This window comes from Nicotiana sylvestris, chromosome 6 (assembly GCF_000393655.2).
Source record: "Nicotiana sylvestris chromosome 6, ASM39365v2, whole genome shotgun sequence".
Lineage (NCBI taxonomy): Eukaryota > Viridiplantae > Streptophyta > Magnoliopsida > Solanales > Solanaceae > Nicotiana > Nicotiana sylvestris.
Window position 1 is genome coordinate 209,098,334 of NC_091062.1, and position 11,581 is coordinate 209,109,914.

Here is an 11,581-nt window from a genome sequence, read left to right on the forward strand (position 1 = left end):
AGGAAAACAAAGCCCCGAAAGAAAAAATCAGAGGAAGGGTTCAAGTAAATGATGGTAGTTGATTATACTTTTTACTTAGTTCATATGAGACTTTCAAAGTTATTACTATAGAAAAAAAATAATCTTCTTCTTTTAGGAGAAAAAAATACAAGCAAGTAAGTATCAAGAGATTACTTCCAACTTTCACGGCCATACATGAAGCGAACATTCTAGATTATAAATATTTCTATGTAAATTATCATCTCAGATATATCTTGGAAGGACTGTATTGTGTTCTTGTATAGCCACCTCAAAGGTCGACGTACAATAACAATTACTCCATTTCATTCTTTAATTATGTTTTGATTATCATTATTACTTTTTATTTTATGCAAAACACTTTGGATAAATCTATTTGCTAGTGATCCTAAAATATAAATTTAAATACTAATTCAAATTAAATTTTGGGTTAAACTTTAAAAATAGAGATTAGAGTTGTATGTAATTGGTCACGTAAAAGCCGGCCAAACTACTCCTACTACTTACTTTATCTTTTTAGATGACCAACTTCACCAAGACTTAGTCATGTTCCAAAGTTTATTTTGCAACTTTAGAAAAATGATACTTTTTTCAAAAAATAAAAATAAAAATGTTACAATGATTAAACTAGGAAAATGAAAGACATTTAAGGGTGTGTTTGGTATGAAGGAAAAATATTTTCCAATTTTTTCATGTTTGGTTGGTTTAAATGTTTTGAAAAACATTTTCCTTATGAACCCATTTTACTCAAATTGGAGGAAAATGTTTTCCTTAGTTTTTTCATCTTTCGGTTTACAGGTTCGAAATTTTAAAAATTCCTAAATTATGAGTTTGAAAGTTTATGTGTTTGAAAGTTTACGGGTTTAGAAATTATAAAGTTTACGGGTTCGAAAGGTCACAATTTCAAAAGTTTAGCGGTTCGAAAGTTTTTGACATTTGTGGGTTCGGAAAGTTGTTGGTTCGAAACAACCTTCCGAAAGTTTATGACTTTATGCTTATTGTATCTAAATTATTTATGAATACTCTTGAGAAGTTATTTTACTTAATTTGCGTACCAAACACCGAAAAATAAATAAAATTACTACTTATTGAAAAATATTTTCAACGAAAAATATTTTCCGTTATACCAAACACACCCTTAAGTGTTATATTTGTACAATTGAGAGAATGAAGTAGAGTAGTAGTGAATAGCATGTCGTAGTCAAAATACAAAGCAACAGCCTACATTTCTTAAATACACTTCCATAAATAAATAAATAAATAAATAAATAAAATTCAGTAAAGGGACAAAGCCCCGTAAATTATATAGTATGTAATACTTTACTGAAATAATACTGAAACTGGTTTGAATCTTTCTTTCAACACAGAGAAGAAGTCTTTTTTTGGCCTAAACCCAAAATCCTCTCCTCTTTGTCCCTTTCTCTCTCTTCTCTCTTTCTCTCTCCTACATTCTACATTGCGCGATCTCTGCAATTCCGAAGCTAATTTGGTCTTTTTAAACTACCTGGGCCTCTCTCTGCTTCTATATTTCCTTTTTCCATCTTTGTTGACTTCAGGTGCCCGTTTCTTCTCATTGTTTTTATCATTCAAGGAAAAATGTATGAATTGTTTGAGCTTTTTATATGTTGGATCAATTGTTTTACTAGTATGTTAGATTTCATTTTGTCGGTTAATTTTTTGTTATGTTTTTAATTTGTTATATTAATGTGCTTAATTAGCTGCAACTTAGCTGAATTTTTGCCCCCGTTTGGCCAGACATTTTGGCAAGTTTTTTCCAAATTTTTTTTGAAAACATTGTTTGTCCATAGATTAGTGATCTGTTTTTGAAAAATTTCTGAAAATATTTTTTAAGTTTTCAAAATCTAGTTTATGATAGATTTTGGGTGAAAATCAAGTTACTACTCACAAAACTTCAAATTTTTTTCAAATAAAATGCATGTCCAACATAATTTCAACTTCCAAAAATTATTTTTCAAAACTACTTCAAAAATTATTTTTTCAAGTTTCAACTCAATCTATATCCAAACGCTAGCTTTATGTGAATTTTTTTCTACTTTTTCTTTATTTGCTTTTAATTTTTGATTTATCGTATTCTGGGAAAATGAGGAGATTTTTGCAGCCATCAAGTTGGGTAAAGTGGATTTTGATCGTTTCAATTTTCCTATTATATTTATTGATTTTTTTTTGGGGTTGGTCAACTTTAAATTTGTTTGTGATTTGGATAAGAAGCTAAATCTGCGGTAATTTTAATTTTCCCTAGATATGCTCTTGGAGGTCTTTTTCCCCAATTTACTTCCTAAGTTGACTAAAATGTTAATTAAAATTTTTCTATGCAATTGGATGGGTCTAAACAATAATTAGTACTCTGTATAGGGATGTTATTTTGTTAAATCTTGGGGTCACTTACATTCTGCTGATTTTAATTTGTGCTTTTGAGGTTAATGTATCATCAGGAATGTTGTTTGCTGGAATTTTTCAGCTTTTGAGTTATGGGCTTGGCCTGTCTATTACTTGTTTGCACTTGTGTATTGTATATTATATGAGAATCAAGTTTTTCGATTGACAGCTCAAACCTCAGGGGGAGTTGAAGAGGGGCTGATCCCATATTCAGTCGAGCACGGTTCTGTGCACGAGGATCAACCCTTCAATTGTCCTGGTGAAAGCAAGCGATAATTCTTTTTTAAACGTATTATGTGGGTGTGCGACTGATTTTGGCTTTCACTGGGAGGAAAAGAATGGCACGAGGCAGCAAAAGGGCAAAGATCCAATGGAGCAATCTGTATACATTTGGTTGCTATAGGCCACGAACTGATGAGGAAGAGGGTCCTCATCAGCTAGGTGCCGGTTTTTCACGAGTTGTCCATTGCAATCAGCCCTATCTCCATGAAAAGAAACCTCTTAAGTATTGCACAAACTACATATCTACCACAAAGTATAATTTCATCACATTCCTACCCAAGGCCATATTTGAGCAATTTAGACGTGTTGCTAACTTGTATTTCCTCATGGCTGCTATTCTGTCAGCCACGACGGATCTTTCTCCATTCTCACCTATCAGTATGATAGCTCCTTTGGTCTTTGTTGTTGGGTTGAGCATGGCGAAGGAAGCATTGGAAGACTCACGACGGTTCATACAAGATATGAAGGTCAATCTGCGAAAAGCTAGTCTACATAAGGAAGGTGGTGCATTTGGTCCCAGGCCATGGATGAAGATTCGTGTGGGAGACATTGTGAAGGTGGAAAAGGATCAATTTTTTCCGGCTGATTTACTTCTTTTATCATCCAGTTATGAAGATGGAATTTGTTATGTGGAAACTATGAACTTGGATGGAGAGACAAACTTGAAGGTAAAAAGAGCTTTGGAGGTTACCCTACCATTGGATGATGATGAGGCTTTCAAGGAATTCAGGGCTACCATAAAATGTGAGGATCCCAATCCTAACCTTTACACTTTTGTGGGCAACCTTGAATATGATCGTCAGATTTATCCTCTTGATCCTACTCAGATTCTCCTCAGGGATTCAAAGCTTAGGAACACGGCGTATGTCTATGGAGTTGTTATATTCACTGGTCATGACAGCAAAGTTATGCAAAATTCTACGGAATCTCCTTCGAAAAGGAGCAGGATCGAACTACAGATGGACAAGATAATTTACATCCTCTTCAGCCTCCTTGTCATGATATCATTTATCAGTTCCATCGGCTTTGCCGTAAAAACAAAATTCGACATGCCGAACTGGTGGTATATGCAGCCTAAGGACAAGAACAAGAATACAACTGATCCAGACAGGCCTGAGTTGTCAGGCATTTTCCATCTGATCACTGCACTAATATTATATGGTTATTTAATTCCTATTTCCCTCTATGTTTCTATTGAAGTAGTGAAGGTCCTACAGGCATTGTTCATAAACCAGGATATTAATATGTACGATGACGAGACAGGAACTCCTGCTCAAGCACGAACATCAAACTTAAATGAGGAGTTGGGACAGGTTGATACCATCCTCTCGGATAAAACTGGCACTTTGACATGCAACCAAATGGACTTCCTAAAATGCTCCATTGCTGGTATTGCATATGGCACACGAGCCAGTGATGTAGAACTTGCAGCTGCAAAGCAGATGGCAGAGGACCTTGGTGGGCAAGATCTTGAAATTTCACAGAGACGGTCATCAGAAATTGAATTAGAGACGGTTGTCACTCCTAAAAATGAGATCAGGCCTGCAATAAAGGGGTTCAGCTTTGAGGATAGCCGACTTATGAAGGGGAATTGGACAAAGGAGCCAAATGCAGATGTGATCATGCTATTCTTTAGGATACTTTCACTGTGTCATACTGCGATTCCTGAGTTAAATCAGGATACTGGCAGCTATAATTACGAAGCAGAATCTCCTGATGAAGCAGCATTCCTTATTGCAGCTAGGGAATTTGGCTTTGAGTTCTGTAAAAGAACTCAAGCAAGTGTTTTTGTACGGGAGAGATATCCTTCTTTTGAAGATCCCAATGAAAGGTGAGACTGCCTAAATTGTTGCCAGTTGTTTCAAGAATGACACTACCCTTGTAGTATATTACCACTTACTCTTGATCTGCTATCTTTAGGGAATTCAAAGTTCTCAATCTACTGGACTTCACCAGCCAGCGGAAGAGAATGTCTGTTATTATTCGGGATGAGCGGGGCCAGATTCTTCTCTTGTGTAAAGGAGCAGACAGGTCTTTTTTCTTTTGACATTTTTTAAAGTTAGTCTCTATTTTGTATCTACTTGGGTATCCAGTAGTAGGTCACTGAAGAGGCTATTGTGCAATAAAATATGCTGTTAACATGCCTGTAAATTCCAGTCAGATCGTCTAGTTATTACTCTCCATTACTGCTTCCCCGCCCTCTCCCTTGTATCGGGTGAAGTTCATTCCTTTTAATAGTTTCTGTTCCCGAATTTTTTATTTCCTAGACCATCTCTTTGTGATGAGACCTGGGACAGGGCTTTGATAAGTTTTGTGATTGTTGAATGCATGAAAAAGGAAATTCTAAGTTCTTATTATCATCTTGCCTTGGCTAATTGTTTAGTCATAGATGTGGCGTATGATGACCTTTCTGATGTAAAATTTTGGATGATATGCTGTTTTTTGGATTATGCAGCATCATCTATGATAGATTAGCAAAAAATGGAAGGAGATTTGAGGAAGCTACCACAAAGCATTTAAATGATTATGGGGAAGCAGGGTTGCGTACTCTTGTGCTTGCCTACAAAAAGCTGGATGCAACAGAATACTCTGCATGGAATGAAGAGTTTACTAAAGCAAAAGCTTCAATCAGTGGTGATAGAGATGCCATGCTTGAACGTCTATCTGATATGATGGAAAAGGATTTGATCCTTGTTGGTGCTACAGCTGTGGAGGATAAACTACAGAAGGGAGTATGTACTTTATGCTCCTCAAGAATCTGAAGTATATCTATTCTGACATAGTAGCCTTTTTTGACTATTTCACATCTATCCTTTTCATCAGGTTCCTCAGTGTATAGATAAGCTGGCCCAAGCTGGTCTCAAGATATGGGTTCTGACAGGTGACAAGATGGAAACAGCCATCAACATAGGGTCTGTCTCCCGCTCAGAGATATATCGTCTGCCATCTCTTTCTTACTTGTTTAGTTATTGGATTTGAGCTGATAAAATACAATTCTTGTTTCCATGTAGGTATGCATGTAGTCTACTTCGGCAAGGGATGAGACAAATATGTATAGCGACTATGAACGCAGACTCGGTGGAACGAAGCTTGGAACGGGTTGGTCATTATAAAACAAGTTTATTAAGTTGTTACTTTTATTATGATTCATGTCCATCTCTTTATTTATTAGAATTATTCACGGCCATCTCAATTGCTCTTTCACTGATCAGGCTATAAAGGAGAACATTTTGATGCAAATCACAAATGCTTCTCAAATGATCAAGCTTGAAAAGGATCCACATGCTGCATTCGCCTTGATTATCGATGGGAAAACTCTAACATATGCTTTGGAGTTTGATATGAAGCATCAATTTTTGAATTTAGCAGTCGATTGTGCATCTGTCATTTGCTGCCGAGTCTCTCCTAAGCAGAAGGCCTTGGTAAGATATGTGAAATCAAATTAGCCTTTTCAATTCTAGTCCAACTGTTCATCCATGAAATTGGTCATATGTACATTTATTTGTATCAATTTGGATCTCAGGTTACTAGATTAGTAAAGGAGGGAACTGGAAAAACCACCTTAGCAATTGGTGATGGTGCAAATGATGTTGGGATGATCCAAGAAGCAGATATTGGAGTTGGCATTAGCGGTGCAGAAGGAATGCAGGTTGGTGATAAATCTAGCTTGGCGATTTGGTGTTCTTAATATACTAAAAGATTTTTACATTTTCCTTTGGACAATTTTTTTTTAATACTGCATTTAAAAATTTGTTAGAGAAATAAGATCAAAGGGGTGCGACACATATACATTTTATAGTATACAAGCTGATTTGAAACAACATGATACTGGGTTCCAGGATTACCAAAGTCAATTCCTTAGTGCAATTTTGTTCCCATACTCCAAAATTTTTCGGTTTATTTCTGTTTGACCAAAAGTATTAAACCTTTTGTTAAACTAATTAAATAGGAAGATACTGGGTAAATCCTAGCTAAACATAATAAATTCTAGATCTGAAACGTATTTGTACAAATAACGTGAGATTGCGTTAAAACCAATTTAATACAATACATTAAATGATAAGCAATAAATACATTAAATAGCAATAAATGTAAATAGAGAGAACGATTCAGCCAATATTGAATAAGGTGGATGATTCCTCTTTCTGACAATGATGCAAGACAAATGGATATGAGAATATCGGGAACTTTCTCGAATCTGATGCGAGAAATATGGGATAAACAGCAAATCGAATCTCTATGGAAAGGCAATATTTGTATTTTACTAGAGAGTCAACTTTTCATAAGAGTTCTTATCATATAGAATATTACATGCCCCTTTTCTTCTCTCTACCTTTCTATTTATATGAGACATATTTCTTACCTAACATAAAGTACAAGTGCATAGAATATTCCCCTGAAATGTCTTGCTACAAAACTAGCCGTTATGGCCGGCCTGAGTGTTCGACCTCGCCCCGGTTACTCAGCTCGCCAATAGGTTCCTTCCATCTTGAGTACGACCTCGGCCTAATCGTCTCTTAGTAATCTATCTGTGAGCAAGATTCCCTTGGTCAGATTTCGACCCATACAATTTCCTTATCATAGGACCATAATGCATCTGTATTCATTTTTATGGAATCTCTATATATGTCTAAGGCGTATAGATTAACTATGAAAACCAGGGCCTATAGCTGACCATTTGATAATGTGTCAAAAGACCACTTAAAATCTTAAGCAGTAACAAAACCTCAGGCCTAATTAGCCCAAAAAAATGATTTTTCTGGAGACTTCTGGAATCACTACTCTTCCTGTTGAACTGTAGAAAAACAGTATGTCGAGAACCTTTCGCCTGTTTGAATTTCTTGCCAGAATGATCTGACAAGAAAAGCAGAGTGCATTTCTGAGATATTTTTTGTACGCTTCTACTGAATATATATCTCCCAGGGATAACCTAGTATCATCTTTCGTAAAAGCTAGCCAGATTAACATAAGCCGTCTGATCCAAGGAACAGTAGCAGCTGGGATGGAGAATCTTTCCTAATTGAGGAAGATGATCATAAATCTATTTGCTTAGTAGATTGCTGCACATTGAAATTCACTGAAAAATAGTAAGTGATCTCATCGGAAGATATGTTATGTCATACCAAACACACCCTAAATCACCTGTCTTTGTCAAATTAGCTCTGGTCATTTTAGATCTCCGGTTGATTGGTGAGAGAGCTAACATATTTAACTCAAATGGTAGAATAAACACTTTTTCACGATGTTTTTCAAATAATTATACAACTGTAGATTTCATGTTACTTCTGGAAAACAAGTACGAGTAATGTATTATCTCCATGTAATAAATTAAGTCTTGCATTTCCTTGATCTATGTAAGTTCAAACTACAAAGTAACAAAAGCTTTTATGTTCTATTCCCTATGGCCTTGGATGAGGTTTCCCTGGTTTAACTTGCTACCTGTTGTCTGCATAGATTGATTAGCCTAAGTAGGATCTGGAGAATATTTTCTAATTTGGAAAGATAACCTTAAATCCAATGTCCCAAGTAGATCATTGCTGCATTTATAAGTTAAAAGGATCAATAACAACTCATATTTGCTTTCCAGTTTTTTATACATTAACTCACCCATTTTTAAAGTTTGGGATGCCAGATTACAATGATTGAGGAATAAAACAAGGCTACTATCCTCTGCAAGCATATTTTGCTCTTGGATGCTGTAATTCGGCTTACTTGATTATCACTTCTTGCAGGCTGTGATGGCTAGCGACTTTGCTATAGCACAGTTTCGGTTCTTGGAGAGGCTTCTTGTTGTACATGGGCATTGGTGCTACAAACGAATTGCTCAGATGGTAATAACTAGGATTCTTTTTCATTTTATTGATTGAAAATTATCGAAATTTGGATTCTTGACATAATTCCCATACTTGTCATGTTTCATCTAACTTGCTGTGCATTCTGCATGCAGATATGCTATTTCTTCTACAAAAATATAGCATTTGGCCTCACACTCTTTTACTTTGAGGCTTTTGCGGGCTTTTCGGGACAGTCTGTCTATGATGATTCATACATGATTCTGTTCAATGTGATTCTTACCTCACTGCCTGTGATCGCGCTTGGAGTATTTGAGCAAGATGTGCCTTCTGAAGTTTGCTTACAGGTGAGACTATTCTCAATACCCTCTTTTATAAGATTGCAAGGTAACCTCCACTGAACAATAGTAATTTAAACCGTAATGCCCTGTGCAGTTTCCAGCACTGTACCAGCAAGGGCCCAAAAACTTGTTCTTTGACTGGTATAGAATATTTGGTTGGCTTGGCAATGGTGTCTATACCTCCCTCATTGTTTTCTTCCTCAACATTATCATCTTCTATGATCAAGCCTTCCGTGCTGAAGGCCAGACTGCTGACCTGACTGCTGTTGGTACTACGATGTTCACCTGCATTATCTGGGCTGTCAACTGCCAGATTGCACTCACGATGAGTCATTTCACATGGATACAACATTTTCTTATCTGGGGAAGTATTGCTACTTGGTACCTATTTCTTTTGATCTATGGTATGCTAGCACCAGATTATTCTAAATATGCCTTCAAAATCCTTGTCGAAGCTCTAGCTCCTGCTCCAGTGTACTGGTGTACCACCCTTTTAGTAACTGTTGTCAGCACTCTGCCCTACCTTGCGCACATATCTTTCCAAAGATCATTCAATCCGATGGATCATCACATTATTCAAGAAATCAAATATTATAAGAAAGACGTTGAAGATCATCATATGTGGAAGACAGAGCGGTCTAAAGCAAGACAGAAGACCAATATCGGGTTCACAGCTAGAGTAGATGCAAAAATTAGGCAGTTGAGGGGGAGGCTGCACAAAAAGTATTCCTCAATGGGTCCCCAAATTGAGTCACCGCGTGCATAGCTGTGCGTTACTGATTTTCTTTTATTTTTTTGGGATTCTCCCCCTTGACAAAGCAGAATTTAGGGTTTTTGCCATTTGCAATTCTTTTGCTGGCCCTTTTTGACTTGATTTGTAAAATTATTTGTGCAGTATAGGGAGCCTCAGTTGAGGTCATTCGTTAGTTCCAAGTTAGTGTGCACATTGTATTGTACTGTATTCAAGTACAGTTTGGGAAAGTAGCCAATACATAGTTTTTTTATTATTCTCATATGGTTTGTATACTCTTTTTTCAAACAACTTCTGGATGTTGATTCCCTTGAAAGATAGTGCTATATTCAGATCTGGCTATAGTTCATTGTTTCTTTATTTTACCTGAAATAACAGATGATCATATACATTACCAGTCAAGTTCGATCTGTTCTTCTGATCATAGTAATATTCTCCTCTTTCGTTGGAGCAACCTTATTCTTTGCTTATTGTGGTCATAATTATATTTCGTCCTTTTAGTTAGATTAAACATATATAATCAGCTCCTAAGATATATATTACAGTTTAGTCAACCTGAAATACCTTAAAGTGGCAATTTAAAAAGTTGTTGAGCTTACAGCCTACCTCATTGACTAAGCTTGCAGTGCGATTGCGACTCTGGAATTTGGTTCTGTTGGGTAATCTTTAGCTAACAATCTTATCAATATTTCATATCAGACCTAGAGATTGAGCCAATGGGCCATTATTTTAGGTTGAACCAAACTACCCAACCACTCTTATTTTTTCGGGGCATTTCGTAAAAATAGCACGGTATAGCCAGTTTTCGGACTGGTCATTCAAAAATAGTCAGTGTTTACCAAGTCAATGAAAAATAGCCACTATTTTACTGCAACAGAGACCGGTCCAGCATAATATATTGGAGTTCAGTGCACCTGTGTATGAACTCCAGCATATTATGTTGGACCGGTATACTTTGCTGGCTCCAATATAATATACTGGAGACTTGAGCACTGGTGCTCCAAACTCCAGTATATTATGCTGGACCGGTATACTTGCTGGAACTCCAGTATATTATGCTGGAGTTCTAGTGTATTTATGCTGCAACTCCATCATATTATGCTGGAGTTCTAGCATACTTATCCTGGAACTCCAGTATAATATGCTGGAGTTCAAGTATACTTATGCTAGAACTCCAACATAATATACTGGCGTATTTTCCGGGTTTTGAACAGTGTTTTCGATCAAATTTATCTTTACATGAAAAGTGGCTAAATTTCAATTACTTTTGAAACTCGGCTATTTTTGAACGACCAGTTGTAAATTTAGCTTTTTTTAATTTCTCCCCATTTGCATTTATACCCGCTTTTTGGATCACGTTTTAACTTGTGCCCGCTTTGCAAAAAAAATTGCAAACGTATCCATTTTTTCGCGTAACTTCAGCATACGGGGCTGAAGTAGCAAAGACAATCACGCAAAACTTCAGCATTCTAGTAGACGGGCCTGAAGTAGCAAAAATTGTTGAACCAAGTGTGTTGAAGTTTTTGTTTGTAATTGCTGAACTTAAGCATAGCAGCTGAAGTTTTGTTCTCTATTTGCTGAAGTTTTTGTTTGTAATTGCACTAAATAAACTGAAGTTTTTTTGTCTTGGATTCATTAGTTTTGTCATTAAGCTTTTTCAAAATCTTCAGTAGAAGATGCTGAAGTTATTTAGTTCATTTATAAAAACTTCAGCACTAAATAAGCTGAAGTTTTTTTGTCCTGGATTCATTAGTTTTGTCATAAAACTTTTTCAAAAACTTCAGCAGAAGATGCTAAAGTTATTTAGTTCATTTGTAAAAACTTCAGCACTAAATAAACTGAAGTTTTTTTTTTGTCCTGGATTCATTAGTTTTGTCATAAAGCTTTTTCAAAAACTTCAGCAGAAGATGTTGAAGTTATTTAGTTCATTTGTAAAAACTCCAGAACAATATAAGTTGAAATTTTTGAAAAAGCTTTCTAACATGCTAGATAAATAATCA

General features: G+C 36.0%; 1 protein-coding gene across 1 annotated transcript; it reads left to right on the plus strand.

The window, feature by feature from the left end:
• Positions 1-1,351: 1,351 nt before the first annotated feature.
• LOC104244508 (probable phospholipid-transporting ATPase 7) lies at positions 1,352-9,843 on the plus strand. Its single transcript, XM_009799944.2, has 11 exons — positions 1,352-1,574; positions 2,585-4,528; positions 4,618-4,728; positions 5,153-5,429; positions 5,521-5,609; positions 5,709-5,796; positions 5,910-6,119; positions 6,221-6,346; positions 8,430-8,528; positions 8,645-8,836; positions 8,925-9,843. The coding sequence occupies exons 2-11, from the start codon at positions 2,754-2,756 to the stop codon at positions 9,594-9,596; spliced, it is 3,639 nt and encodes a 1,212-aa protein (XP_009798246.1). The 5' UTR covers positions 1,352-1,574; positions 2,585-2,753; the 3' UTR covers positions 9,597-9,843.
• Positions 9,844-11,581: the final 1,738 nt, after the last annotated feature.

What these genes read in the sequence shown, in the direction of transcription:
- LOC104244508 (XM_009799944.2), top strand. Translation starts at nt 2,754, where the DNA reads ATGGCACGAGGCAGCAAAAGGGCAAAGATCCAATGGAGCAATCTGTAT. An exon ending in GAAACAGCCATCAACATAGG is followed by an intron (nt 5,610 to 5,708) that starts GTCTGTCTCCCG and finishes GTTTCCATGTAG; the next exon opens with GTATGCATGTAGTCTACTTC. An exon ending in GCGGTGCAGAAGGAATGCAG is followed by an intron (nt 6,347 to 8,429) that starts GTTGGTGATAAA and finishes CACTTCTTGCAG; the next exon opens with GCTGTGATGGCTAGCGACTT.